Source organism: Sus scrofa, chromosome 1, assembly GCF_054392235.1.
Source record: "Sus scrofa isolate SSC_HxYL_T2T_F1_AM1 chromosome 1, Sscrofa_HxYL_maternal_Yorkshire_Landrace_v2.0, whole genome shotgun sequence".
NCBI classification, from domain to species: Eukaryota; Metazoa; Chordata; class Mammalia; order Artiodactyla; family Suidae; genus Sus; species Sus scrofa.
This window is the reverse complement of record NC_139383.1, coordinates 224,645,413-224,673,251: the sequence shown is the minus strand read 5'-3', so window position 1 is coordinate 224,673,251 and position 27,839 is coordinate 224,645,413. Positions and strand designations below refer to the sequence as shown.

At 36.4% G+C, this 27,839-nt stretch overlaps 1 protein-coding gene across 38 annotated transcripts in view; it reads right to left on the bottom strand.

Moving 5' to 3' along the window:
* Positions 1-27,839, bottom strand: part of PTPRD (protein tyrosine phosphatase receptor type D) — a 529,409-nt gene that overhangs the window by 173,916 nt on the left and 327,654 nt on the right. For 8 of the 38 annotated variants that reach the window (XM_084985812.1, XM_084985865.1, XM_084985913.1 and 5 more), the window contains 9 exons: positions 26,393-26,526; positions 22,828-22,972; positions 19,438-19,743; positions 18,352-18,545; positions 16,118-16,144; positions 11,591-11,708; positions 4,910-5,497; positions 4,369-4,469; positions 3,266-3,525 (listed from right to left, as the gene is read on the bottom strand). In XM_084985812.1, coding sequence (XP_084841938.1) covers positions 3,266-3,525; positions 4,369-4,469; positions 4,910-5,497; positions 11,591-11,708; positions 16,118-16,144; positions 18,352-18,545; positions 19,438-19,743; positions 22,828-22,972; positions 26,393-26,526 — 1,873 coding nt within the window. The remainder of the gene's footprint in view (positions 1-3,265; positions 3,526-4,368; positions 4,470-4,909; positions 5,498-11,590; positions 11,709-16,117; positions 16,145-18,351; positions 18,546-19,437; positions 19,744-22,827; positions 22,973-26,392; positions 26,527-27,839) is intronic. The other 30 variants (XM_084985965.1, XM_084985993.1, XM_084986011.1 and 27 more) reach the window with 7 other exon arrangements.

Here is a 27,839-nt window from a genome sequence, read left to right as displayed (position 1 = left end):
AGATCTGGTGTTGTGCTGTGGCTCTGGCGTAGGCCGGAAGCTACAGATCTGATTAGACCCCAAGCCTGGGAACCTCCATATGCCATGGGTGTGGCCCGAAGAAGAAAGAAAGAAAGAAAGAAAGAAAGAAAGAAAGAAAGAAAGAAAGAAAGAAAGGAAGGAAGGAAGGAAGGAAGGAAGGAAGGAAGGAAGGAAGGAAGGAAGGAAGGAAGAAACTAACTTTCTATGGTTCTGATACTTTTAACCAATTTAGTCATTTGCTCTTTTCTTTCTCCCAGAGTGGATAGAATATATTTCTGGGAATCCTTTCTTTATTTCTAGCACATATTTTTTTTTCATAATGCTTTGCTTTCTTTTTCTGTTTTGTAATCGCCTTTTATCGTTGTTACCAAAGTTTTATCCCTTTTTCCCTGACTCCCATTTCAAATATAGAAGGAAGAAGTATATAAATAAAAGAAAGAGAAAACCTGAACAAACTCAAGGAAAACTCTGAGACTGCAATACTGCAATACTCAATTCATTAAGAAGCTGGAAAATGAAAGAGAACTCTACCACCAATGGATTAAAATACCATTTCCCAGGAAAGTCTTACACCATTCTACCAAGGTAATTTGGTCAATAGCCACTAAAATCATTTTTTTATATATAAAGTCTTAAAAATCTAATAGTAAATACTGCAAATTATATAACTATTTTCATCTCCTTTTTCCCTGAATAGTCAGTCTATATTTGGAAGACTGAATTTATAGCCCGTATAAATTATAAGGACTGATCCTTCATTGTTTGCAACTATTTCACATTTTCTAAGTTTTTCTCATCCTTTAAGACATCAGCTCCTTCTAGATGTCTCCCGTGACACCCACATTGGGCTAGAACACTGTATTTCTGCTTCCACAGTACTTGCTCTGTTACATGTACATTATCTATTTTCTGCATCTGTTCTCCCACTCTAAAGTAGGGCTTTATCTCAGTAATCTTTCTATCCCCAACATAGCACTAGAAATACAGGACATGAGAATACATGTTTATTGGATGCTGGCTGGAGAGTCTTAATGGATGGGTCAGATGTGGATGAATAACAAGTGTTAGTCTTTCTCTTGCTTGTGTGACATTGCATGTGCTATTTTCTGCCTGAAATAGTGTCTTCCCACCAAACAGTTAACTTCTTGTCATTCTTTAGGACTCTGCTTAGAGGTTGCTACTTTCAGGGCACCTTCCCTGAACTCCTAAACTGGGGGTGGGAGCTCCTCCCCTGGCTTCCCTCGCCCATCTGATCTTTGGCATCACAGGACTCCACTCCAACCGACTCTACCTGTCCCACATCCCCAACTAACTACACCGTGTGAGAGCAATGAGATAGTCAGCATTATCTCCACTGAATCCCTGAAACACTGTCTGGCACTATGGTGCGAGCTCAAACGATACTGACAATATTTCAACAAATCAACAGACAAACATAATCTCACATTCATATTAAATTTTGTTGAAATAAAAATGACACTAATGTCCCATTCTTGTTTTTAGTTTTCTGAAAGAAAGAAAAAGAAGAGTGGACAAATATGGAGACTAATAAAAATGGAGACTGATTTCCCTGATAGCTCCTGCAAAATAGACACAAAGATAAACTCATGAATTTTCTCCTGATTCTTCATCCTTGAGGATGAATGGCAGGATCATTTGTTTTGTCATCCAAGCTCAAAGCTCAGAGCCATCTTTCACATTTTCCTCTGTCTTGATCCCTTCATTAAAGCAGCTGCCACTTCCTACTACACTACTGCTCTAGTTTGTCTCTGAATCCATTTCCACCCTCGCCACCTTACTGTGGAATTTTATATTTGCCTATAGCCAACTAACAGCACAATGAGTGCCCAAAGCTTTTCTCTGCAGTGCTCCAATTCTTCCAACACATGCCTTCAGAAGCCAGCTTCTCTGAGAACTGTCCCAAATTATGTCACTAGATTGCTACTAAATGTAAAGGCTCCAACCATCCATAAACTATGTATAAATGCCTCTGCTTGACCTTCAAACCTTTCACAGCAAGTTTCACCTAAATGCCATCATATGGGATAGAGGAAATGAAAACGTGTTTAGTTTTATCCCAAGCAAGTAAGCACAGTTTCTAACAGGCAGCAGATAATCAATAAATACACGCTAAAATGGTCAAAAAAGGAAATGTGGGGATGAAACAGATGATATCATGCTACCTCCTGCATAAAATCCTTTAATGAATTTTCACTGTCTACAGATATGGTCCCAACTTCTGAGCATCACTTGATTTTATCCACCTCTCCCTCACCATTCTTGCCCGGGCTCTCTGAGCTCCAGCCTTATAAAATTGCTTGCTTCCTTTGCTACTCTGCCTTTGCATACAATTTTCTCTCTCTGATTTTGTGTCTGCCTCTTATTTGTCCTTCCAGATTAAATTCAGAAACTTTCTTGTCCCATTCCATTGTGCACTAGCCACTCTTAAGACAGAGTACGAAGCCATCATTAGTACAGAATGCATCTAGCTCTCTGTATCCCCCATTCTATGGTAAATTCTTTGAATACTGGGATGCCATCCTCTTTTTTGTTCTCAGGGTCTACCATAGTACTCATATGTAATATACTTTGGTGAAAACACTTTTCTGTTCTACTGGCTACAATCAACTACCCTAATACAACCAACAAACTACTAAATTGCTGGATTTAATTTCTACTTCAGACCCACTGGCCTGTACACCATATTCCATTCAAAACAGGAAAAAAAAAATTACATTTTCTAACTTTCATGTTTTCCCTAATATCATTCTGAATTCATTGAAATTTCTCCCATCGTTCAGCACACATGGGAAACAAAAGGGTCATATCCTCTTTTTACTTATAAAATTTCCCAAAGTTTCCTTTAGCTTTGTAATATTTTCTGAGACAATTACAGTAATAGTTGCCAAACAATAGAGTTATTCAGATCTTTAAGTTATTCTATACACCATGACATAAACTTCTTTAGAGTAAGAATAATGTTCTATTTGTCTGTCTCCCCTAAATTACATCATTCTTGAAACTTAACACCACTCAGTGTTAAAGTAATGAGAATGTGTGTTACAACAAACTCTAGAACCCAATGCAATGAAAATGGAGTAACAAGACTGTGAGCCTCTGAAGAATTTTTTATTCCATATACAGTAATATATTTTTTATTAACCACTATCATATCGAGATTTAACTTTCTTTTCTTGCTCACGTGCATTTCTAACCTTCAGCCCTAACTCTTCAATCAACTTACTTTATATTCTCATTGGCAGGTACTTCGGGCAATTGCACGGTAATCATGCCATCCAAGTTGGTCTTCCCAATGAAGGCAGGCTTGGTACGTAACACATCTGGAGCAGTCTTTGCTGTCACTCTGTGCTGTAGTCCACCAGCACTGTTGCCACGATTTGTCAACACAAATGAATAGGACTTCTCAGGCTTCAGGTTGACGATCAACTTCTGTGTAGCTCGGCCATCCACTTCTTCCACCATTTTCCCGTCATCATAAAGAATCTAGAGAGAGACAACCAAAGAGATTAAGTTCTCAGTGAGGCAATGAATATTTTCTAAACTAATGTGTTCTTGCTTTTGGAAAATATATATAGGTCATTTCTAACTGGCATTTCCTAAGCCCATAAGTACTCATAAATTCTAGAGACTGCATCTATTTTCTTTAGGTTCTACTGTGTAATGATATAATGTTTCTAAGTCTATCAAAAGTACATGAAGAAATGTACAATAACTTATCAATATTTAACCTGTCAGGTGTATGTAATCTTAATGGAATGTACCCCAAAATGCTTTAGATTTTCAGTGCATTATCCACACTGCTTATTTCCTAAACACATCCATTCTCATTCCTAAATACATTTTTACTTTCAAAAATGTTTCTATGTTCTTTATTTCACAGATGTGTACCTCTTGCTAACATTTCTCAATAGCTCTCAATTGGCAAACTAAAGTTTAAAATACACAGATAATTCAGGCCAATACATGAATTATTTAAATCCCAGGACAATGCATTATAAATAGGTAGAAACCATGCAAATTTCATTTTCTGATGGGGAAAAAAAAAAAAGCACTAGCTTAGATGTAAAAAGTTCAGCAAGTGCTAGGTCACCCACAAGCAATGCTAGCCCTGGGTTTGAGCTCCTCTCTCCTCTCTAGATGGGAAAGGTCATACTGCCAAAGAGGCAGACTTAGTCAGTCAGGTAAAAGCCACAAATGCGAATGGCAAGTATGTGTGGCTGAATCAAAGAGTGCTTTGTAAAGCATGCTTTGTAAGTAACTTTCCCAGGTGAAGGGCCCCCTCCATTTTTACCCCTGATATCTTACAAATTAGGAAGAAAAACTTACTTTGAAAGGCATGGCAGAATTATAATTCTCCGGAATCTCCCACGACAGTAGCACTGATGTCTTCATTACTGCTTTGACATGAAAATTTTTTGCAAACACTGCTGGAAAAGGAAAAACAGTGTATTTACACTACTCCTAAAAACCTATGACCTGTCCTTTTTCCACTGTGAACCATGGGGATTAAGCTAGATGCCATCTACTTTGATCACAGAGAGAAGTGTGCTGTGCCTACCTGTTAAAAGCATTCATTTTATTACCTCATCCTCATAAAGATTTCTCCTTTCTCTCCAATTCAGTCAACTATATTGTGTTTCCTTACCTGAGAGCATTGGGGTGCTGTCAGCCAGACCTGCATGGCATTCTATAACTGAAGTCTAAGGCATCCACAATGTATGAAGTTTTACATACTTTACCTTTTCGCTTTGGCTGAACCTATTAATATGAATGGGCCGATGAGTTATTTATAGCTTCAAAATACTGATTTCCAAAGACCGACATTCCTTTCTTTAAAGGAGAAAGGCCGTAAGCAGACAAATCCTACCTTGATCCACAGGCAGTGTCCTGAACTGGACACTGGGACTATATGGCCCGGGCCCTTTGCTTGTGTGAGCACGTACTTTTACATCATATGTGGTATCTGGTTTTAAGCCACTGAGTGTCATAGTGGTGTCAGCTGGAATAATAAGCTGCTCCATTGGAAGAAGAGGGGTGTTGATATCCCTATACAGAAGTGTATACTTGGTGATAATGCCATTTCTCTCGGCCAAGACAGGTGGCTGCCAAGATAACTGGACGGAGGTTGACGTGGTGCCTTCTGAGTGGAGGTTTTGAGGGAAGCCAGTTGGGACTTCTTCTGGGACAGAAATCTCCTTCACCATCTCCTCCCCGAAGCCCACTTTGTTTCTGGCTGAGAGCCTGAAGATATACGATGCTCCTTTGTGGATGTCAGTTGCTGTAAAGTGATCTTCTTTTTCAGAGAACTCCAGAGTAGTGAGAGGCTCCATATCCTTTCGGCCAAATTTTAGACGGTAGCCCTGGAGGGGTCCAAATGTGTCCACAGGGGGGTGCCACTGAATGAGAGCAGTATTCATCTGAGTGTGGTTAATCACAAGTCGGGGTTTCCCTGGAACTGGAGCACAGGGAATGGAGCAGTAAGACCAATGTACTTGGATGTTTGCATTTCAATCACTGCTGAATGGGACCACCACACCAGGGGCATTCCCAGTTCTTTACTTAGAAAAAAGCCAGTGCTTGGTCTATATAGCTTTGTGAAAATATATTCCTTCTCATACTCTTTTAAGGTAGGGTGAGATATTAGAATTTGATAATGGACACAAAACAGGAATTATTATTGAAATAATAATTTAAGGGAATATTTTAACATCTTCACATTTCAAATCTTCACACATACAGGTTCATGCTGCAGAAAAAATGAATCTGAATAAGGATTAGCCAATTAGATACAGTTAATAAGAATAATAATTAAAATATATTTAATTATTGGGTGAATGAAATGTACTAGGCACTGTACTAAGGACATTACATGTAGTTTCTCATTTGATTTACATCCTTCGCTTCTGATTATGTACTCTGATTAGTTATTATCTTCACTTTGTATAATAATAAATGAAACATAGAGAGAAAGAAAGCTGAAGTTAGATGGGTAATATGTGAAATTTAAATGGGCCTGTCTAAATCCATAGCCCAAACACTTAACCATATTGTTAAGTTGATTATACATTTAAAAAAAATAATGTTGTTTAGCTTACTATGAACCTAACTTATATTTTTTGTTTCTACCACCTACACCAGCCATCCTCATGAAGTTCTGCATCTAGTAAAATGGGAATTTTATAAAGACCCACCCCACATTTTCACTATAAATTTAAATGAGAAAATGCATGTAAAAGTCTTAGGATAATATTTTATATTTCATCAATAATAATCATAATTTTTAATAATCAGAATATTAAACTATTTGTGGTCAGCGGATAATTTCCCAGTAAGTATATAATTATACAGTTGCATAATTTTTTTCTTTTTTTTTTTTTTTGTCTTTTTTGTCCTTTTCAGGGCTGAACCTGTGGCACACAGAGGTTCCCAGGTTAGGGGTCTAATTGGAGCTATAGCCACCAGCCTACGCCAGAGCCACAGCAACACCAGATCCGAGCTGTATCTGCGACCTACACCACAGCTCATGGCAATGCCGGATCCTTAACCCACTGAGCGAGGCCAGGGATCAAACCCACAACCTCATGGTTTCTAGTCGGATTCATTTCCACTGCACCACAACAGGAACTCCCAGTTATATAATTTAAAGTTAAGTAAGTTAGACATGTAAAGTGTTATAATATACTCAATGTATTATCACAACTGTTTTTTTTTTTTTTTTAAATGAAGAGTGATTATTCCTGTAATTTTCAGACAAGAACAGTGGTAAACAACACAGAGCTAGGAGTTTCTTTGGAAATAGTCCAAAGATGGGCTAGGGGAGAGGAGTAATACCAGAAACAAAACAAAACCAAGTTAATAGAAAGGGGAAAAAAGATGGTCAAAAGGGAGGGAAACTTAACTAATGGGAGAGACACAATGAAAAATAGTATCATTGGGAAATAGACAGAAGTTCAAAAACAGACAAAAAACTAGAAAGATGCTGAGCTAATACTTGGACTATTAACTTCAGAAATTTTCTTGTTAACTTGTTCATTATAAATTTCAGAAAGTGGGGACCCCAGGGGTGGTGTGCTCTGTTCAAAAACACATTTGTTGAGATATTTCTATCATTAACCCATGAAGTATTAGTTTTGTCTTATGTTCATAGTAAATGGGTTCACCACGTATGGGAAAAATAGTTTCTGAAGTTCTTAATGGTGCTTAGATAACACATATATAGGTTGACCCAGAAACCAAACCAATGCAAACCAAAAGCTATAGTCTCAATGTTTCTCATGAAAAACCATGTCCAGATATCTTACTAACCAAGAAACTCTCAGAACAAGCCCATTCACAAGTTGGAGAGTGTCCGAATTATTCCATTTACTTTTATTTTAAATCTATTTAAAATTAGTTTCATTGAAAAATCACATTTAAGGTAGATGTCAGCAGATACCCTTAATTCCTCTTCATGTGTGTACAGCATTTACATGAACTGCCCATCAAAATATCAATGACATCAAGAGTTGAAACACTTGAGACTGCTGAGAAAAATATGGACCATTCAGCAGAGAATACATCCTTCAGTAAACCAACCTCAGTTGAAATTATTTGGTAGAAATACAACTATTAAGCCTCAACATTTTCCAGGGGCAATATATTTTATTAAGTACATTTCTCAAAATTTTTTCAAAATTCTGGTTACAAGGAATGGCATCATAGTAAGTTCACTGTGCATCTTGTTTCTATAAGATGCATGTAAAGTGAGGATAAATGAAACAACTTTAAGTTATTTGCAACCAGAAATATAGAATGCTTTCTAACAATGTTTTTCAGGCATATTTTTATTATCTGGTGTTTCACTTCATAATATTGCTATGGCACAAAACCAAAGAATCTTATCTGGCAAATTCCAAGAAAAGACAACTCATGACCTTACAAAAATGCACACCTATTCTTCTGTTATAGTCAAAACTTAGATTGGACAAGTGTCTTTTATTTTCTGATACTGGCATGCCCTTTCTCGTTCTGGGATATAAACACCGTGGGCTGGAATCATGAGATCAAAGTAATGCTCTAGAAGTAAGAGAATCGGTTTTGATCCACTGGTTCCTGCTGCTGTGCCAGAAGCACCTGGTCTGCTCTCCACTGCCAAACTTAAGAGAGCCACTCCTTCCCTTGAAAGAAGTTTCACTAAGCCCGAAAACCATGAGACAATCAGCCTGGAATCACCAAGATGTGCAAGTGAAGGACTAGAGAGCGAAATGGAAAGCTGAGGCAGCTATAGGAAGAACTGCCAGCACTCCTTTAGGAGAGGCTAGCCACATAAAGGGAACGCCTGAAGTCTCCACAAATGTGTGATAGCAGATGACATATAAATAAGCAGGGGTAAGCATCGTGGACAGTTAGTTGTATTTCATCTGTGGAGTAACAGATAGAAAAAAGAGAAAAAGAATTGAGAGTTCTACAACACCACAGGCACAGCTAAAAACAATTCTCTGAGAAACTTTACACACTGGCAATGACAACCACTCCATTTCTGTCTTCCAGAAATTCTATGTATGCAAACTTTACTAACTTCTCCCTTTGAACAAAGACTTATACACTGGCACACAGGCATCTGGGTGGGAAAAGAAAAGATGGATAATGCAGAGTCCTTGTCCTCTGCGCGATTCATACTTGAGGTTGGGAAAATGCAGAACAGTAGGTGTTGCTGTACATGGAGTCACATTCAAGGTTTTTGATGCCTTAGGGCTACTGTGTAGACTGCTTTTAAAGGTCACCTGGTAGCAAGGTCAGTGGGTCTGAGTACTCCAGCTTAGGAGATGGAGGATTGGCAAAATCAAAGACTCTTAAATACTTACTCTGGGGAGACTGGAGGTCACTTGTGGCAGTGTTTTAGTTAACTTCATGGAAGATCAGAGAGGACCCAGCAGCATAGTAAATAAACTAACTCTAATTTATGTCATGGCATATAATCTCTTCTCCCTTTTGCCTGTTTGATTCTTCTTATTCCCTCACTATATTCTTCCCTCTTGAAAATCTGCCAGGACTTCAAAAAAGGCATGCATGTGCTGCTGCCCTTTACTTCTATGCAACAGCAATCCCTGGAGATCAACCAAGGCACTCAGTCCCAAGAGTTCAAATGTAGCTTCAAATTAACCTAGCACCTAAGTAGCAACAATCATAAATGACTGACCTAAGCCTATTACTTCCAAATTCTCCATGTCATAGCCATCTTTTCTACCATCCTTAAACATAGCTGCTCAGTACAGTAGTGAAATTTATTTAAAAATATAGAGAAAAATTCAAGCCAAAATGTTTGCCAAAAGATTTGCCAGTTGCCTTAAACTTCAACATTTCAGGCAGTGGACCAATTATGATACAGAAAAATGGGAGTATTAACAAAAAATGGCAAAAACACCATCATCACTAAAATAGAAAAGCCAACATTTTATTCAAAAGCATCAGGTTACATGAATCCTACATGGGTTGCCTAAGTTAGGGCCAGTACTCTTTATTTCAAAATATGGTTGTTCACAGAGTCTAGGAACAATATATTATACATAAATTCATCCTAAACCTAGGAATTACATTATTAAAATAAAATTTCACAAGAACTCCTAAATTCTCCATAGAAGCTATAACTAAATACCCTTATAATTGTGGTTCTTAGGAGTTTGCAACTGTTAGATAAACTCAGTAATTCTTCATCGTCACATAAATACAAGAATATTGTGTGGTAGTATATAAAATAAAACAAAAGTAAGGTGTTCACTGATTTCCTGGGGATAAACCATGACTCGGCAACAGCTTTTTTTTATTATAGGTTAGCAGCAAAGAAAACTATAGAGGCTTTCTCTTAGAGGAATTACATATCTGAATTCTCTCACCTCTAACCCAGGATCAGCAGAGGTCTTGAGGGATAAATGTGTAGCCATCTAAATTACAAGCATTTCCTCAATACTCATGTCTCCATTGATAAAAAAGATCTGATACTGTGAATGCAAATTCTAGAATAAGTCTGTATGGGAGTAAGACCTAACAGTCTAAAGAATCTTCTGTATGGTGACTAAAAAGTGATGAACTAATCTTGGTGGCATTAAAATAGGCAATACTATCCTTTTTTCTAGGATTCACATCCGTTGCCTATAAATCCTCTACTTTTTCACCCATCTTATAGGACCCCCATCTACGGGGAATAGGAGTTTGATGCTTCCTGGAAATCATCTCAGGCTTATAATGACACAGTTAGGAATATGGTTAAAGGAAATATGTTTTCTTCATTCTGAGATTCCATTTCAGGGGGTTACCCTTGGTTGTCTACATTCCAAGAGAGGCTGTTTCCAAAGCCAGACAGCATGTTCCCTTTAACATGCTCTGTATCTCCTATGCAGGATACTGACTCAAATTGATACAATGGTATTTAAAAAAAAGAAAAAAAAAATGGCCCAGAAGATTTTGCCTTGAAGAAGTTTTGCCATCTGTAATCCTGCTGCTTGAGGCAGTTCCAGGTGGCGGGATATGAGCGAGGCAAATCTTATGACATTTAGACAAATTTGGCAGTGAGCACAGCACCCAGGAGGGTACTCAGCATCACAGCTGTTCTTTGCTTTATGCCTTTACAAAGAGGTGTGTTCCTAAAAAGTTGTGTGAGAAGTGATTTGGGAGGAGTAAATCAAATCATAGTTTAAATGTTCCATGGGAGATTTCTATATAAAGGGATTGAAAGAGAATACTGCAATTATCTCTTAATTTATTGTTTTTTACAATGTCAGGTCTTCTTTCATGCTGGTTTTTCCTAAAGTGGCTGACCAAAGTAACTCTAAACAGTGCTAAGAACCTTTGTTCTTCAGATAAGAGTAATCCGATATTATTATTTTTTGCTTTTCTTCATTCTCTTTTCTATTTCCTATCTTTTGTGTAATTTGTCCTCTCTAGAACCTCCATAGCAAGCGGTGAAGTGGACAAATGAAAACAAAAAAAAAAAAAAAAACAACTTTAAGTCATCAACCCGATTCAAGATGGCAGCTCTTCTAATGGGGATTTTCATTGCAGAGGTTGAAGCTGTCAAGTGATTTCCCTTAGTTGATGATCAAGTCTCAGCTCAAATATCCTTTCTCTAAGATATCTTCATCACTCTTTCTAAGACAGCCCCTAGAAGCTGCCCTATTCTTAAGTGCCTTCACACCTTTATTTTGATTATTTATCACTTCCTGGCATTTTATTTTATGCTCATTTGTTCAGTTGTTAATTAGCCAGTCTTGGCCAGAAAAATAACTTTCAGGAGGCAGAATCTTTCTGTTTTGTTAACTGTTTCATCCCAGTACTGGAAATAGTACCTGAAACATAGCAGGTGCACAAATAATATTTATTGAATGAGTGACGGAATGATTTGGGCAAAACAGATTCTTCAGTTATTTTTACCTTCTGAACTAAATATCAAAAATCACAAAAGGTGACCATAGCTTATTTTCTTCTCTGATAGAAGCCACCCATACCATTTGGAACATTACTATTATTGCTGCCCAGAACATATTCAAGACACATGTCTGCACAGATACGGTACCTGCCCCAGTGGTGGACACCAGTTTGGGTTTGCTGCGAGCTCCATCTCCTTTGGTGGTGTAGGCTGTGACAGTGAGGGAATAGGACGTTTCAGGCTGTAGCCCAGAAATAATCATGTCCTGAAATGACACAATAGAATAACACTGCTTCAAATCTGTGCCACAAGGGCCCTGAGGGGAAATCGAGGCATCCTCCTTCATTCTGCGCATGCGTGAACATTCCCTGCAGCCATGCCAAGCACTGGACATTTCATGCCTAGAGCTCATGCTGTGGGTGATCTGTCTTCATGCTGACAAGGAAGTGTGGTCTTTGGCCATCCTAAGAGGCAACTCTAAGAGGTAGTGCTTAGAACCCCAAAACCTAGAGCCAGACCTCCTGTATTCTTGATTTTAAATTTGCCTCCCCTTATTTATTAGTTTGGTAATAAAATGGCAAGTGAGTTTAACCTGCCTATGCGTCAATTTCCCATTTGAAATTTGGAATGTTAGGACCCAGTAGGACTGCTAAAGGAGTGAATGAGTTTTATCAGTTAAACAGTTAGAACAATGTGTGGCTCGTAGTGAAAGTCCATAAACTAGTGATATGCCAGCAGTTCTTCCACTGTGGCCTGGCTTTCAGCCTGCTACTGGGGCTGATGCCAAACAGTAAGTTTTATCACCATGTAAAGATTTTGCCAAATGGTTGATCTGTTGGACCTAGATATCCGGAGAGCCAGAGAAGTTTCTAAGGACTCAAGTAATTCATTATGGGTTAGTCATACAGACTATGAACAAAAATCATCACACACTAAAGAGAATTTTCTGATGATTTAGAGGCCAGGCCATAAAACCAATCAGCAGGACTGGTTCTATCACATAAAGAATATGTGTTCAATTAATTCTGACAATTTAGAAAATGTTAAATATTACAAACTACTTATTAAAACTCTTAGTATTCTCTTAGTAAGGGCCCAAAGCTATAATGGTTATAAAAATAGATAACTGGAGAACTGTTCTTCCATACTGGAGGTTACATGATTCTTCAGATAGAATGCTGGCTATTAATGTGCTCTGGTAGTTTCTTTGGAGCACCACACATACACAGCAATTAAAAAACCCTTTTGATTTTTAGCACAATTATGTTTTCAAATTCAATACAGATAAATTTAAGAAAATACAGAATGCCATTGTCTTACACATCTAAAGACAATTCAAAAGTGAGAGTTCAGTGCATGGATTAAATTGGTGGAGGACAGTAGGATATTGCAGTGTGAGGATGTAATGGGCACCAGAGAACCCAGCGGTTGAATCTGATCCCAGTGATGAGAGTTTTTCCTCAAAAGAGTGGGAAAATCACCAATATGGAAATTCAAGAATTTCAGACACCATTCTGAAGATCCACTGGAAACGGCATTCTGTTAGATGAATAGGCGAATTTTAGGATAGGAATTTTATGTTCAGGACCTTGGAATGGTTTTGCTAAGATTACAGAGAATATAAAAACCAAGTGAACCACCCGCAAGCAGCACTTTAAATTATGGTGGACACACTGACTATTCCAAAAATAATGATGGGTAAATGCTGACATTATTGTTTCCATGGTCCCTCTCGTGTCACAGAATTACTGATGAAAGTGGGCAAGACTGGGAGGAAAAAGAAGCAAGACTTGGTTCCATCCCCAAATCATGTGGCAAGCAATTGATATACTCTGAACCTTAGAAGTTTCTCATTTAAGTGGGGTTAACCACAACATACCCTAACTATCACAAGGGTTGGGAGAGGATAATGTAAGGGGTGCCATTTGAAATTTTCAAGGCCTCTTTGGCAGTAACATCTCAGCTGGATGAAATACCATCTGCCTGCATCACATCACCTCCAGGCTGTGGGCGCCCTTCCTTGGTGGGTTCCATCCCCACTGTGGGGTCCTGTGACTGACATCAGGGCCACAGTTCCTCAGGTCTCTTTGTGCTCTCCGATCCCATCTGCCCTCTACTTGCCCCTGCTTTTTAAAAGCTGGCATTCCTGGATGTTCTGCCACAGGCTCTAGTCTGCTGCATTTCTCTCTAAAACTTAAAGAATTTTTTTCAGCCTATACCCTAAATTGACCTCTAATCCCGATCTTCCCCCCAGGGTTCCAAAGGCATATATATTGTAAATATATGTTGGAGATCTTCCCTGGACTGTCCAGTGTTACCTCCAGTTCAACTTAACTAAAGCTTAAATGTCATTCCCATGAGCAGACTCCCCCCCCCAGCTTACATATTTTAATAAATGGTAGAGCATCTTCAAAACCTATGAGCTTAGACTTATAGTTGCCAAGGGGGAGAGGGGGAGTGGAACTGATTGGGAGCTTGGGGTTAAGAGATGCAGACTTTTGCCTTTGGAATGGATTAGCAATGAGATCCTGCTGTGTAGCACAGGGAACTATGTCTGGTCACTTATGGTGGAGCATGATAATGTGATAAAAAAGAATGTATACATGTATGTGTAACTGGGGCACCATGCTGTACAGTAGAAAATTGACAGATCACTGTAAACCAGCTATAATGGAAAAAAATAAAAATCATTGTATATATATATATATATAAAAACCTCGGAGTTCCTGTCCTGGCGCAGTGGTTAACAAATCCGACTAGGAACCATGAGGTTTGGGGTTTGATCCCTGCCCTTGCTCAGTGGGTTAAGGATCCAGCTTTGCCATGAGCTGTGGTGTTGGTCGCAGAAGCGGCTCGGATCCCGCATTGCTGTGGTCTCACATAGGCTGGTGGCTACAGCTCCGATTAGACCTCTAGCCTGAGAACCTCCATACGCCACAGGAGCGGCTCAACAAAAAGGCAAAAAGACCCCCCCCCAAAAAAAAGAAGCAGCAAAAAAAAAAACCTTATAAGCAATCTCTGATCCGTTCTTCAAATTCTTAGCTGGTTAGTATGCTTTTGTCCACTCTTCTTAAAAAATATTGACCACAACAATCCCTTTTTCATTTCTGATGCTCAATTTTTTTAATTTTTTCCTACTCCATGTCTAATTTAGGAAACAAACTTTTTATTTGCTTCTTGGTCTACTATATTTTTCTCTCTCATCTATCCACTAAGTTATTGACTTTAAAGTTGCAGGTAATGACCCATTTAGTAGGTTATAAAATCAATCTAGCCATTCAATATCAGAATTGTGTTTTTTAAAAGATGGAATATACTTGAAATCAAAATATTAAAACTTGCATATATTGAAAGGTAAGGTATTATTTTGTAAAATATTTATCTTAAACATATGCATGAATTGGTCATGGCATACAGTGCATTTCTTACTCTGCTCGTGGACAAATATGTTTATAACACACTACTACGCTGTCGATTTTGTGAGAAATGACAGTTTGACCATCATAACTACCAAGGTTCCCTACAAGAGCCCTGTGCTTTGGCGAAATATATATATTTATTTTTTAATAAATGAAATATACCTCCTATAGGCCTCTATCTTATTGCTTTTTTAAAATAATTTTCTATATCTCTCCATTAGTGAAGAATTAAAGACCAGTTCTTTCACTTGACACTTTAGGTTTTTTCAGTGTCACATTAAAATTTAATCTCTTAGCAGTATTTAGTGCTAGTTTACTAGTTTGAACCCTTCATTCCTATCAAATTGGGGATCTCATTATTACCTATTATCACATTCTTGACTGCCTCAATGACTTCTGTTGTGCTCACCTCTAAAAAGTGCCCACCTCCAACTCCCCAACATATGCACAGGCACAGACTTTTTTTACTTTTTCAATCCCTACTCATCAGTTAAGTTCTTGCTAAGTTTCAGGACTTCAACCTTCACAGTCCACTGTCTCTAAACTCATAGCTATTACTGATATTGCCACTCAAACATGAATTAATTACACATTGCTTGAGGTCACTGCATGTGCTGTATTTTACGGAACTTTTTCTGAACTGTGAATCCTTCCTAGCCACCTGAAGTGTAAACACTTAGAAGGCAAGTGTCACATCTTGCGTCTCCTATAGTAACTAATACATAATAAACTCTCAACTAAAAAAAAAATGGTCCACTCATTCACGTATTCTAGGAAAATTCTTCCTTTAATAAGATACTTTCTGCAAATTATTCACAAATAATTTGTATGGGTACAACAGAAAATTGCCATTTCTATATAGAGTTAATTAGTGCCAGATCCAGCTCATGCTATATACTGAATATATAACCGAGGATCAGGACTGATGAACAGCCTACAACAAACTTGACATCTCTGGCCTATGATGCCTTCACTTAAAGCATCTAACTGTGTTGCAAGGCAGAGTTAGTTGCAGCCACCAAAACAGCATGAGCTCATGACATTTTTTAAGCAATCAATAGCACCAGTCCAATTTCAGAGAACAAAAACCAAAATAAAAAGTATACCCCATAGTGAAGACACTTAAAAAAATAATTTGTTAGTTCATGCACCCAAGCAAACTGTCATGAAATATTACAAATAAGTGAAAGAGGGCTATCAGAAAAACACAACTATTTATAATCCTTTTTTGACAAAGCAGCCAAAAATTACTCACATGTTCAGTAGTATCATCAAATTCCCACTGATTGAGATTAAGAAGGTTGGGGAGGGAAACAAAATAAAAAGAAATGAAGAGAAATTTGTAGCCTGATAAAGGCAATGGTGCCCTCCTTAGATTAAAAAAATAATAATAAGCAATTTGAGAGGTGTGTACAATGAAATTCCAAATAGCATAAGTGTTAAACACTGCCCCCTTCATTCCCATTTGAGAAGTTAAAAAGTAAATATGTTCTATATTGTTACCACTGAAACCAGCTAATTTTTTTCATTTGTATTTCACTAGAATGAATCAGTAAGACACAAGAAATACTTCTGCACATCACATTATGATATTTATTTTGACTTCTATCTAGGTTGACAATTCAGGTCACTATTTAGATTAATGAATATTTATATTAAAATATATAGCTCCAATGATATCTTGTAAGACATAAAAAGATTCAATAAATAGTCAGAGAACATGAAATGAGCAAAAAAAATAAAAATAAATAAAAAAATAAACCCCAAACAACAACTCTTAGACAATCAGCAAAATAATAAAGAAAAGCCAAAGTAGAAGAGGAGGAAAAAAAGATTTGGTTGACATGTAAGGCATTTTTGTGTCACATAATTTCATTAACTATCATATTCCCAATGAAAAGAGTAACAGAACTCATCTATACGTTTATCTAAGAACCGAGGAAAGACATCAAACACGATGGTCCTATCATTTCATTTCTCATAATTACAGACTTACCAAATAAAACATAGGCACCAAGGATCTTATTGATTTTTATACTATAAGAACCTTCCGTTTTATGGGCAGTTCAAAATAAATACTTAGAAAAAGCAAGTCAATGGGATACTATGAATCTGTGACTACATGTATAGACATGGCCTTCAAACTAAAACCATACAACTGGATTTGAGGTAGGTATGTTAGTCACTAAGCCAGATCACTTAGTTAGAATGTTTCAGAATGGAATCAAACATAAGCACCTTTGTGAGATGACTATATTAAGACTTTGGGACAAATACAAAGTAAAGACTATGGGGTAAAAAACAGGGATATTTATTTCCCTGTTATTTTCTCAGAGAGTAAAAAAAAAAGGCAAAATGTGGCAACCTAGTACAGCTGTTTTCAGCTTCATTGATAAACATCCCCACTTTCATGCAAAGGAGAGAATTTCTGATCAAAATTCCTTCAGATTTTCACAAACTCCACCCATTTTCACACCCAGCATTCAATCTGCTGGATGAGCAAAACACTTTCCTATTCATAATATCCAGTCACTATTGGAACCAGTATAGGAAAGCTAATCCATGTGTTTTATATGTAATCCCCATCAGGGCAGTTATTAATTGAAATCTTCCTCTCCCTTTGGGAAAAACAGGTAATGGTAGATTTGTTATGGTACCATCTTCTAATCACTTCTAATTTATAAAAACACATTTTTGAAAAATTTGAAAGTTCTCTTTTAAACACCTTATTATAAAATCAAGTTGTGACTACACAGTTGTAATTGCTGCCTTAGGATTGATAGATTATCCCACATACTCCACTACTCTTAGTTTTCTTAATTTGTCTCAACAGAGACAAAAATACAAAATAAAATACTATTTGGATACCTTTCCCAGAATAAGAAGGTTTGTTCTTCAGTGGAAGAATTCATATATTTAGAAATTAGGTCAACTTAGTTCCAAATAGTTTTAGCTCAGCAGAAAGTAGATCCTATCAGTAAAACCTCTGTTTAAAATTCTTTCCTTTGATTAATTTAAGTCAATCAGTACTTTTGCAGTCAGAAAGGCAAACTCAGATATAGCCGTAGAGAGCTGAAATTATATATTTTAAGAAAACAGTTATATCTGTTAATCAGATGTTTCATTTTATTATAATTCACTTCCTTGCTTGAAGTCAACTCTGATTGGGAAGGTCAGTATGGAAAAGAAAAAAAAAAAAAGGTTGAAAAAAAAAAGGAGTTCCCTTCTGGCTCAGAGGGTTAAGGATCCAGAATTGTCCCTGCTGTGGAACAGGTTAGATCCCTGGTCCAGGAACCTCTGCAAGCCACAGGTGTGGCAAAAACAAAACAAAAACAAAAGAACAACTAAATATGTACCATGTGTTTTAAAAACTAGACTTTTGTATAGGAGTTTTAAAGGGCAAAAAAATTAAAATGGGACTCATTTTAAGGTACAGACTAAAACAAATGTATCCCATAAAAACATAAGTATGAAATTACAGAGGCTTACCTGTGCATCAGCCAGCATGACATCCTTCAGCATGGGCTGGCCCTTAGGCTCACCATTTTCCATCCTCACATAATGCACCTGGTATCCTCTTATCTGGCCATGCTGTTTATTGGGCACGGGTGAGCGCCATGAGACTTTAACAGATGTTGAGTTGACAGCCTCTACCTCGACTTTGCGAGGAGGACCACTAGGAACTGGAACAACATCATTGGATAAAAGAAAATTATAGGCACTTGTCCCACCCAGTCAGCGCATTTTCTTTACTTATGTTAAAAAAAAAAAAATAGGCAGACCCACTATGTTTCCTTTGTGGAATACAAACATTTTCAACCAATGAAAATGCTCAACCAATCTACCTTTTAAGAAAAGATCAAAAAACATGACCGATGCCAAAAAAAAAAAAAAAAATGGAAGAAAAAAAGAGTATCAGAGAAATAGAAAAACATGTAAAAAATGTACAAAAGCCAAGGAAGATGCTTTGAGGTTCAAAGCATTAAAGCACAAAGAAGTATAGCATTGAAATAATAACAAAAACTGGTTGTTGATTGCTGTGTGTGTTTTTATAAGGTTTCTTTTTAGCAGAATAAAAAGATTCTTGATTATACGAATTTTCTTCTTTTTTTTCTCATATCAAAGGTATCCATACAAAAGATGCTAAAAACTGAATGTCGAGCATTAGTGTCTCTGAAATGTGCAAGACAAAAAGGCAACAAGAAGATAAGAAGGCACTTTTGAAAAGTTAACTTCAAAATGTAAAAGAAGTGACTATAAAAAGCCAAGAAAAATGCAGAAGACTTTAGATGGAAGTACAGAGAAGGACCCAGATTGCAAGGTCACAGGAGCAAAATGTTCTTTTAAAAGGAAGCAAATTACTGTGTTGAAATTGGAAAAAAAAAAAAAAAAATGCCCAGGCCGTAGCAAAGGTAGGTCTTTGGCAAAAACTGAAGTCATAGCGATGCTGGGTTAAAAAAAAAAAAAAAAAAAAAAAGAGGAGCAGAGAAAAATAGATTACCGTTAGCCTATCAAAAGACAGCAGACCGAGATTGTGTCGGAAGGGTGCAAACTGACGTAGCAGAGGCAACATACCATCTTCATCGGTTCGAATCAACACGGACAAGCTCTCAGGGCCAGGGCCGACATCTGTGTGGGCTGTCACAGTGATGCGGTACTCAGTCCATTTTTCCAGCTGTTCCAAAAGGTATTTGGTAGTGTCCGAAGGAATTCCCAAAATCTCATGAGGTTTGTCATCTTCTCCATCCACTGCAGTGTACTTGATGGAATATTCGGTAATAATGCCATTCTGTTTTTCCACTGGTGGAGGTTGCCAACTTACCAAAATACTAGTGGAACTTGGGCTGGTGCAACTAATGTCTTGAGGAGGAGCTGACGGCTCTTATTTTGGTAGTGAGTTAAAGGAGGGTTTGAGTGAAAGGACAGGAGTGGTTGGAAAAAAAATGATAAAACAAAAGAAAAGGCAAAAATAAATAAACGAACAATAAGGACAACAAAATGAAAATAAGGCTTTGAAACTTAAAATAAATTTTTAAAGATAAATTTATGTACCTTGGCTTAGTAATATGAATAAACCAAAAAAATGAATAAATGACCAAAAATAATTGTTAAATAATGGGTGGGGGGAATATGTGAAAATGAAACCTTGAGATAATAGAGCCTCAAATAAAATTACCTACCTGCAATTTAAATTCTTCTTCTAAAACAATCCCTCAGTATTCCCCAGCCCTACTATACAGACTATCGAACTTCAAAAAAGCTGCAAACAGTACAAGATTTATTACATGAGAGTCTGATGATGTTTCACAGATGCTGTTTCAAACTTACACTTCTACATTCTAGAATGAGGACAATTCATACATAGTACTCATTTGTGTAAAGGTTCTTAAGCATGGAAAGTTGTAGTAACTGTCAGAAGCGCAATAAATGTAAAACAGTCCCCTCTAACTATCTGAAAAATTGAGTCTGCCTGACCAGTTTTAATGAAAAGTGTTAACCTAACATTGATTACAGCCCATATACAGTCAACATGCAGAACTGATAAGGGATGAAAATGCATAGTCCAAGATTTACCTACCCGAGGGTTAATGTCAGGCTGGTTGATTCTGACTGTAACTTGTACTTACCCTATGTCAGCTTTCAGCCATTTTAAAATTATAACTCTTCTTGAGACATCATTGCTAGTGAAGAATTAGATTCCACCAGCAAATTTTGTTAAAATCAATAAAAATAATCTACCCCTTATGAAATGTCAATAATACAGCCATTAAAAAAGAACCATTTAAAAAAAATATCCTGAGACCATCTGGAAAAGATATGACTTATCTTTCACTCTGTACATAATTCTTTTCATTTTTGTACATAATTATTCCTATAAAGTAGGGTTTACATAAGATTTCAAAGATAAAGTTTCTTGCTGCCTATTTTAAAATAAACTGGTGACCTTCCGAGCAATTATTTTCCATCATGTAAACCAAACATATAATTATTTGAAAAAAAGCAGTAAAGAACAATGTAATTCTAATCATAAATTATTTTTAAAGTTAATAACATATATTCCTAAAGAAGAACAAATATATGGGAAATATCTAAGGCAATATATATGGGAGAATGAGTAAATCATTTCTAATTTTTTGTATTTGAACATGTAGCTTGGGTATTTCTTTACACTTTGTGAACCGTAATATTATCTGCTGTATCTGATTATTCAGAAGATTATCAGTCTTCCTTAATTTACGTTTTGTATTCTTCATTATAGACAATCAAAATGAAAAGCTCCCTGTGCTGACAAAAAGGAAATCCTCATAAAACAGCCTTGCAAATTCAGAGTAAGATTTACAAAATCACTAGAACATCATTTTTATTGATTCTGAGTATAGGTTCTTATATTTCAAATTATGAAACTATTTTATAGGCATTATCATTCATAATAAATTGAGTTGTGCATGTGATAGCAAAAGCTGATTTGTACTTCTTTTTAAAAAGCTGATTTGGTTTTCACTACCTTCAGACCTCTTATTCTGTGAGATTATATGTAACACCTTGAAATTTTTACTTTAATAAAATAAAAAGTAGAAAAGCTTTTGATGTGGCTATAAAAAGTCCATTCTGCCTTTATGTATGTAATATGCATGTTTACAAAAAAGTCAGGTTTGTAAACCACACAAAAATATGATATTGAAGAAAGTCACATTTATTTTAGTTAAATGTCTGATTTTAAGAATTAGCTTCTACACTATTACTTATTAGCCTGTCTGGAATTCAAGGCATGTAATACTGCATTGATTTGCATACTTTGGTTTTAAAAGAAAGGAAATTTTATGGGAATCAACTATAATCACTAAGGGATTAAGCAATAGGATCCTAACACTTTTCATATGAATAATCATGTGTTGAGGATAAATTTACATTCTATCATCAAAAAATCCCTTAAAGATTTCAAGTTTCTATGGAAAATGAAATACTGGAAGACTTGCTTATATGAAAGGAAATTCATTTTGTAAAAATGAGGTAAATTTCATATTTGCTGATAGGTCTAAAAATCAGGTTAATTGCACATCCTCCTTACAAAATTCAATGTATTCATACTATACATGTCTATGACATGTCATTATATCAAAAATCACATAAAATGTAAAATGTTTTAAAAAGCTAAGGAAATAATTCCATAAAACTATTCAATTCAAGGTAAATGGACACTTAGCTGACTAATTATAGAAACATTAATAAAGAATAAACAATAATACTCTGAGCCACCAAATTTTCCATTGAAAACAATTTACCTTGTAACACTCTATGCAAAACAATCTTCCCTGGACATAATGAACCCCCACTGTGATAAACACAACTATGCTTTAGGATAACAGTTTTAAAAATAAATTGAACCTGAGTGGGGAAAAAAATACAATTTAGGATTGCAAATATATCTATGATTATTCCACTGTTCCTAGACTTATCCAAACACAGATTTCCTGTGAATGTTCCAAATTTCTCATGTACTACTTGCAAAGTTAATAACAAATTAGGAAAATAAATAATGTGACATAAGATTTGGTTATCAGCAAAGTTTAAACCTATGTGCTCAAAAAAAGAAAAAAGTTGGTCTTTTGCTGTCTCTTTAGTTTGCTAAGCCTTACTCTGATTATTTGGCAATATTCTCAATCTAAATTTTGCCTAACAACTTTGTATTTCACTAAATGGGGCCTGATCTAACTCTTTTACCAGTTTCCCCTGGGGTCCTCATTTCTCTAAATGTCTTTCAATGTAGAAAGTGGGAGACGGGATTAAGTTTGAAACCAACATAAGTCATGGCACTCTAAACCCCAAAGTAGAAACTTGCTGGTATAAAGACTCCCACCTATTAAAAGAATTTTAATTAGCAGATTTGTTTGTGGGTGGGGATAAAAGCCGGCAACACATCCTAGTGAAAAAAAGGACAGAACGTAAGCAAAGAGAGACACCTACTTGACTGCATGGTTCTAGCTGATATTTCAGCTGTGGAAGCACCCAGGCCTTGAGGAGATCGTGCAGCCAGACGGAAGTAGTATAAGCTGTTTGGTCTCAGCCCTTGCAGTCGATAAGACGTCCCTGGCTCAATGGTAATCCGTTGCTGTAGAGAAGGAACAAGAAACCTTGGTCACCTTCATTAACATTCATGTACTTCCCAGAACATCAAATTTCTGTCATCAGGGTTATAATGTCATCAAAACATCACAAACAGAATCAACAGTGAATATTAGGACTCTACTAGGGGAATTATATCATGCAAATATCAGAATTTTAAAAGGCAAATTTCTACAACCACTAAAACAACTGGAATAAGGGAAGCCAGGCATCCCCTAATTATAAGACAGTCTTTTTAATCTATCTAATAAGAAGGACTAAGAGGCCACCACCTAAGAATGTGTTTCTACTGCTCAGGCTTGTGTATTCTACTGTGACACTCCCGCAAAAGAAACTGACACCCAACTCTGACAAAGGCCTGGGTCCAATGTGAACAATTCCAATTGCAGAGAAGTCTAGCTCATCTCCCATTATCCTCTCCATTCTAAATAGGGGCAAAAAAAGTATGGCAGGAGTAACAACAGAAACCAGTATATGGGAGTCCCCTGGTGGCTCAGTGGGTTAAAGATCCAACATTGTCATCGCTGTGGCTTCTGTGGCATGGGTTTGATTTCTGACTTGGGAACTTCTGCACACCATGGGTGTGACAAAAAAAAAAAAAAAAAAAAAAAAAAAGAAACTGTTATACAGTTACATTTCATATGAGGTTACTATAAAAGTAACCTGAGGTTACTATAAAAGCAACGTGAGGTTACTATAAAAGCAATGTGAAATTGCCAAAGTTTGAGGGGATGAAAATCAGATACTATTTATCAAAGGAAGGTATATAATGTATATGAAACCATATCATTACTCTAGGTTGATTTCAAATTAATTTAAAAACTTCCTGTCTTTGTGAATATAGAACCTAGAGGTAGAAAAAAGGAATCACAAACTTTCCTATAACTTTTAACATAATAAAGTCCTTCTGAAAAGTTTTTTAATTGAATGTTATAACTTATTTTCATACTTGAAATCTGCTTTTGTATTTTAGCCAAAATTTAGCAAAAATATAGCAAAAACAATCTCAGATTAAACATGAGCCTGTAGTAAACCTTAAAATGCAAGCTAATATGTAATCTAGTAATGGCATCAATAATCTTATAAGGCTTTTTGTCCAATAGTGCTTGCTGTTCACACAAACATAATTCAGTCAAGGGGAATTCATATATAAAACTAGAAAAAAAATCCCTAGGGTGTTCTGGATTGCAAATACAAAAGTTTTCAGAAACCTTGGATTTATCAAATAACAAGGAAAAAAGGGGTATTTCCTAAAGAATTGTAAGGCAGAGCAGATATGCCAACAGTCAAATATCCATAGCATCTTCAAGGACTGCCACTCTTTTAACTGATTTTATTTTATTTGGTTTTTGTTGGGTAATCGTAATGTTTTAAAATCACTTAATGTTGATTTATGCCTTACTAAAAACACCAACAGTTTAAGATGGATACTTTAAGTTATATCAGAACTTCAACTCTATAACTTTTTGAGTGATTGATATCAGCTTTGTTAGCTAAATCTAAAGCATTGCTTTTAGAACCTGGTCTTTGGAAATTGGGCTCAATTCAAACAGATGTAATAAAATAGAAATTTACAGTAATATTAATTTATCATAGAATTCAAAATGATGTGCTTAAAGTTAACTGGTAATAGCTTATTTAGTATATGTGTTTCAAAAGATATTCTTTGTTAGAAATTAGGGGCTGTTTCACTTTGTGGCGATTTTAAGATAAATAATGCTAAGAAATACAATAAAGTGGCTCGGTGGATTAAGTTTTGACATATATTTTTATCAACTTATTTGTCTTATTGTTCCCAGATTTCATAATAACAAAAGAAACATATTCATTACTATCATATAATCCCATTCTGAAAATATTAGATGTTATTTTAATACTGATTTCTACATTCAAAATACAACCAAGAGGCAGTGTATCCCAATGGCTGGGGACACAGATTCCGGAAACTGTCTAAATTCAAATTCTAGCTCTACCAATTGGTAGTAGGAGACTTGGAGAAAATCACTCGACTTTTTTTGTGTGTCTCCAAATTGTTAATATGTGAATCAGAATAATAACAGAGGCTAAATCAAAGCACTATTGAAGAAATTGAGTTAATATATGTGAAACCATTTATAGGGCCCATGAATGTATATGTTAGTTATTTTTAAGTAATATAACCATTTCTAGCCTTCTACAATCTGTTATTTTCTTTGCCTAAAATACTTGAACTTTATATATAGTCATATTCATATCAAGCAAATATTTGCTATAGAGTGTCTTTATCTGAAACCAGTTTGGAAAAATTCATCTACCCAAAGCCTTAGAGTTCACTTAGTCATGTGCTGACAGTGACTTAAGAATATTAATGCAGGGAGTTCCCTTCATGGCACAGTGGTTAATGAATCCGACTAGGAACCATGAGGTTGCGGGTTCGATCCCTGGCCTTGCTCCGTGGGTTAAGGATCCGGCATTGCTCTGAGCTGTGGTGTAGGTCACAGACGCAGCTCGGATCTGGTGTTGCCGTGGCTCTGGCATAGGCTGGTGGCTACAGCTCCGATTAGATCCCTAGCCTGGGAACCTCCGTATGCTGTGGGAGCAGTCCTAGAAAAGGCAAAAAGACAAAAAAAAAAAAAAAAAAATTAATGCAGAATATAAAGGAAGGTAATTCCCAAGTCTCAAGGAACACATACTTCCATAACCTGATATTTCTATAAGTGATTGGAAACCTGAATTTAAAAAAGTTACAAAAAAGACAATAGCTGTTTTTTGTTTCTTCTGTCTTACCTACATTAAGTCTCCAAATACTTGTGTCAAGTTTCTCTTCTGATTAATAAATACTGAAAAAAATTTCTTTGGAGTTCCTGTTGTGGCTCAGTTGGAAATGAATCTGACTAGCATCCATGAGGATGCAGGTTCAATCTCTGGCCCCGCTCAGTAGTTAAGGATCTGGCATTGTTGTGAGCTGTGGTGTAAGTCGCAGTTGTGGCTCAGGCCTGATGTTGCTGTGGCTATGGTATAGGCTGGTGGCTACAGCTCCAATTGGACCCCCAGCCTGGGAACCTCCATATGCCTCAGGCACGGCCCTAAAAAAAAAAAAAAAAAAAAATTCTTTATAGCCGCCTCCATGGCATATGGAAGGAAGTTCCTGGGCCAGAGATTGAACTAGAGCTGCAGCTGGACCTACACTGCAGCTGTGGCAATGTCAGATCCTTTAACTCACTACACATCAGGTGAGGGATCAAACCTGCACCTCTGCAGCCACCCAAGCTGTTGCAGATTCTTAACCCACTGCGCCTCATTAGGAACTCCTGAACTCCACCAAGTTCTCTATAGATTTCTGATCTTTTAAGAGAATTTGGGCAAATCCACGAAATTCGAATATTGCCTCGATGTAGTGAATGTTTACATGACTACACAGTCCTACCTCCTCTCCATGTTCCCCGTCCTTGTAGACCAGTTCATAGTTGGCAATGGTGTCTGAACGTGGAGGCGTCCAAGAAAGCAAAATACTTGTTTCAGATTCAGGTTCTGCCTTGAAGTTCAGTGGCTGCCCTGGTACTGAAAAACAGGGAAGCAGGGGATTGAGTTCACCATCACCAGAAATATTCAGAAGTTCTTTCATTAGTGCATTGATTTAAATATTTCACTATGTGACCAGATGCATTAGTTTAATGGAGAGTTGGATCCCTTACTACACTGTCCAAGTTAACCTGTGTATATAAAAAGCCCCTTTTCCCTCCTTTAAGGGATAAGAACAATGTTATGAATACTGCCCCATCCGTGAGAGGTTTAATATGTATACAAGATGTGGAATTAGCAAATATAGAATCTGCTATTCAGTCTCTGAATTCAACTTAAAGAATAATGTTTACTTTAAAGAATAAATGGGATGATTTCTATAAAGCACTCAGAATAAATATTGCTTAAATCATATCAAGTTTTAAATACATACAAGCTACTGCTACTTTACAACTCAGTGGGAACTTGTTCTCTAGCACCATATTCTACTTTCAAAATTATTTTCAATTAGGTCTTTAAAATTCCACCTTCAATCCATTAACAAAACCTACAGGCAACAAGAAATATTAGCATTTTTTCTTACCAACCCACATTTTTAAAAATATGTAAAAAAAAAAAAAAATCTGAAGAGAATTTAAAACGGCTAACACTGACTTCCTAATCTCGAAATGACTTTATGTGAGTTAATACATTAGACCCAATATAAACTTAATACAGTCTATAGTGAGAGGAGGATAAATTACTGCACAGGTTAAATATTGTATGGAATACACAAATTATCATGAATATAGGGATTTAACAAAGGTCATCTATAATTCTCGTATTAGTCATGTAATCCATGCAAAAGACAATGTGGAATAGGTATAAATCAGATGTAATCAAGAATGCAACATTTATCCAGTTTAAAACACCTCCTATAAACGGTGAATTAGAATAAATTTTACTGTTAATTACCACCTAATCCCATCAGGTTTTCCATCCAATACATAAAAGGCTAATGCACTTTGGCCCATCACGAACACAGCCACCCTTACTGACATTGTTCCAAGACAATGTTGGACCTGACTGGTTGGTGCCCCTGCCTTGGGGTATCCACTAAATATTTGATCATATGCCTGATATTGTGGCATCTTCAAAGTGCCATAGCTGAACATATGTCCATATTCCCTCAAGTTCACAAGAGAATTCCATGTTTATTTAATAAAAAATAAGAAAAACACTTCACATCACAGGGGAAAAGAACATCTAAAGTATTTTTGGCAAATGAGCATAAATATTCAAAAACATATAAAAATATAATTTGTAGCTGATTATGACATCAATTTCTTAAATAATAAAGTATCATTTTCATA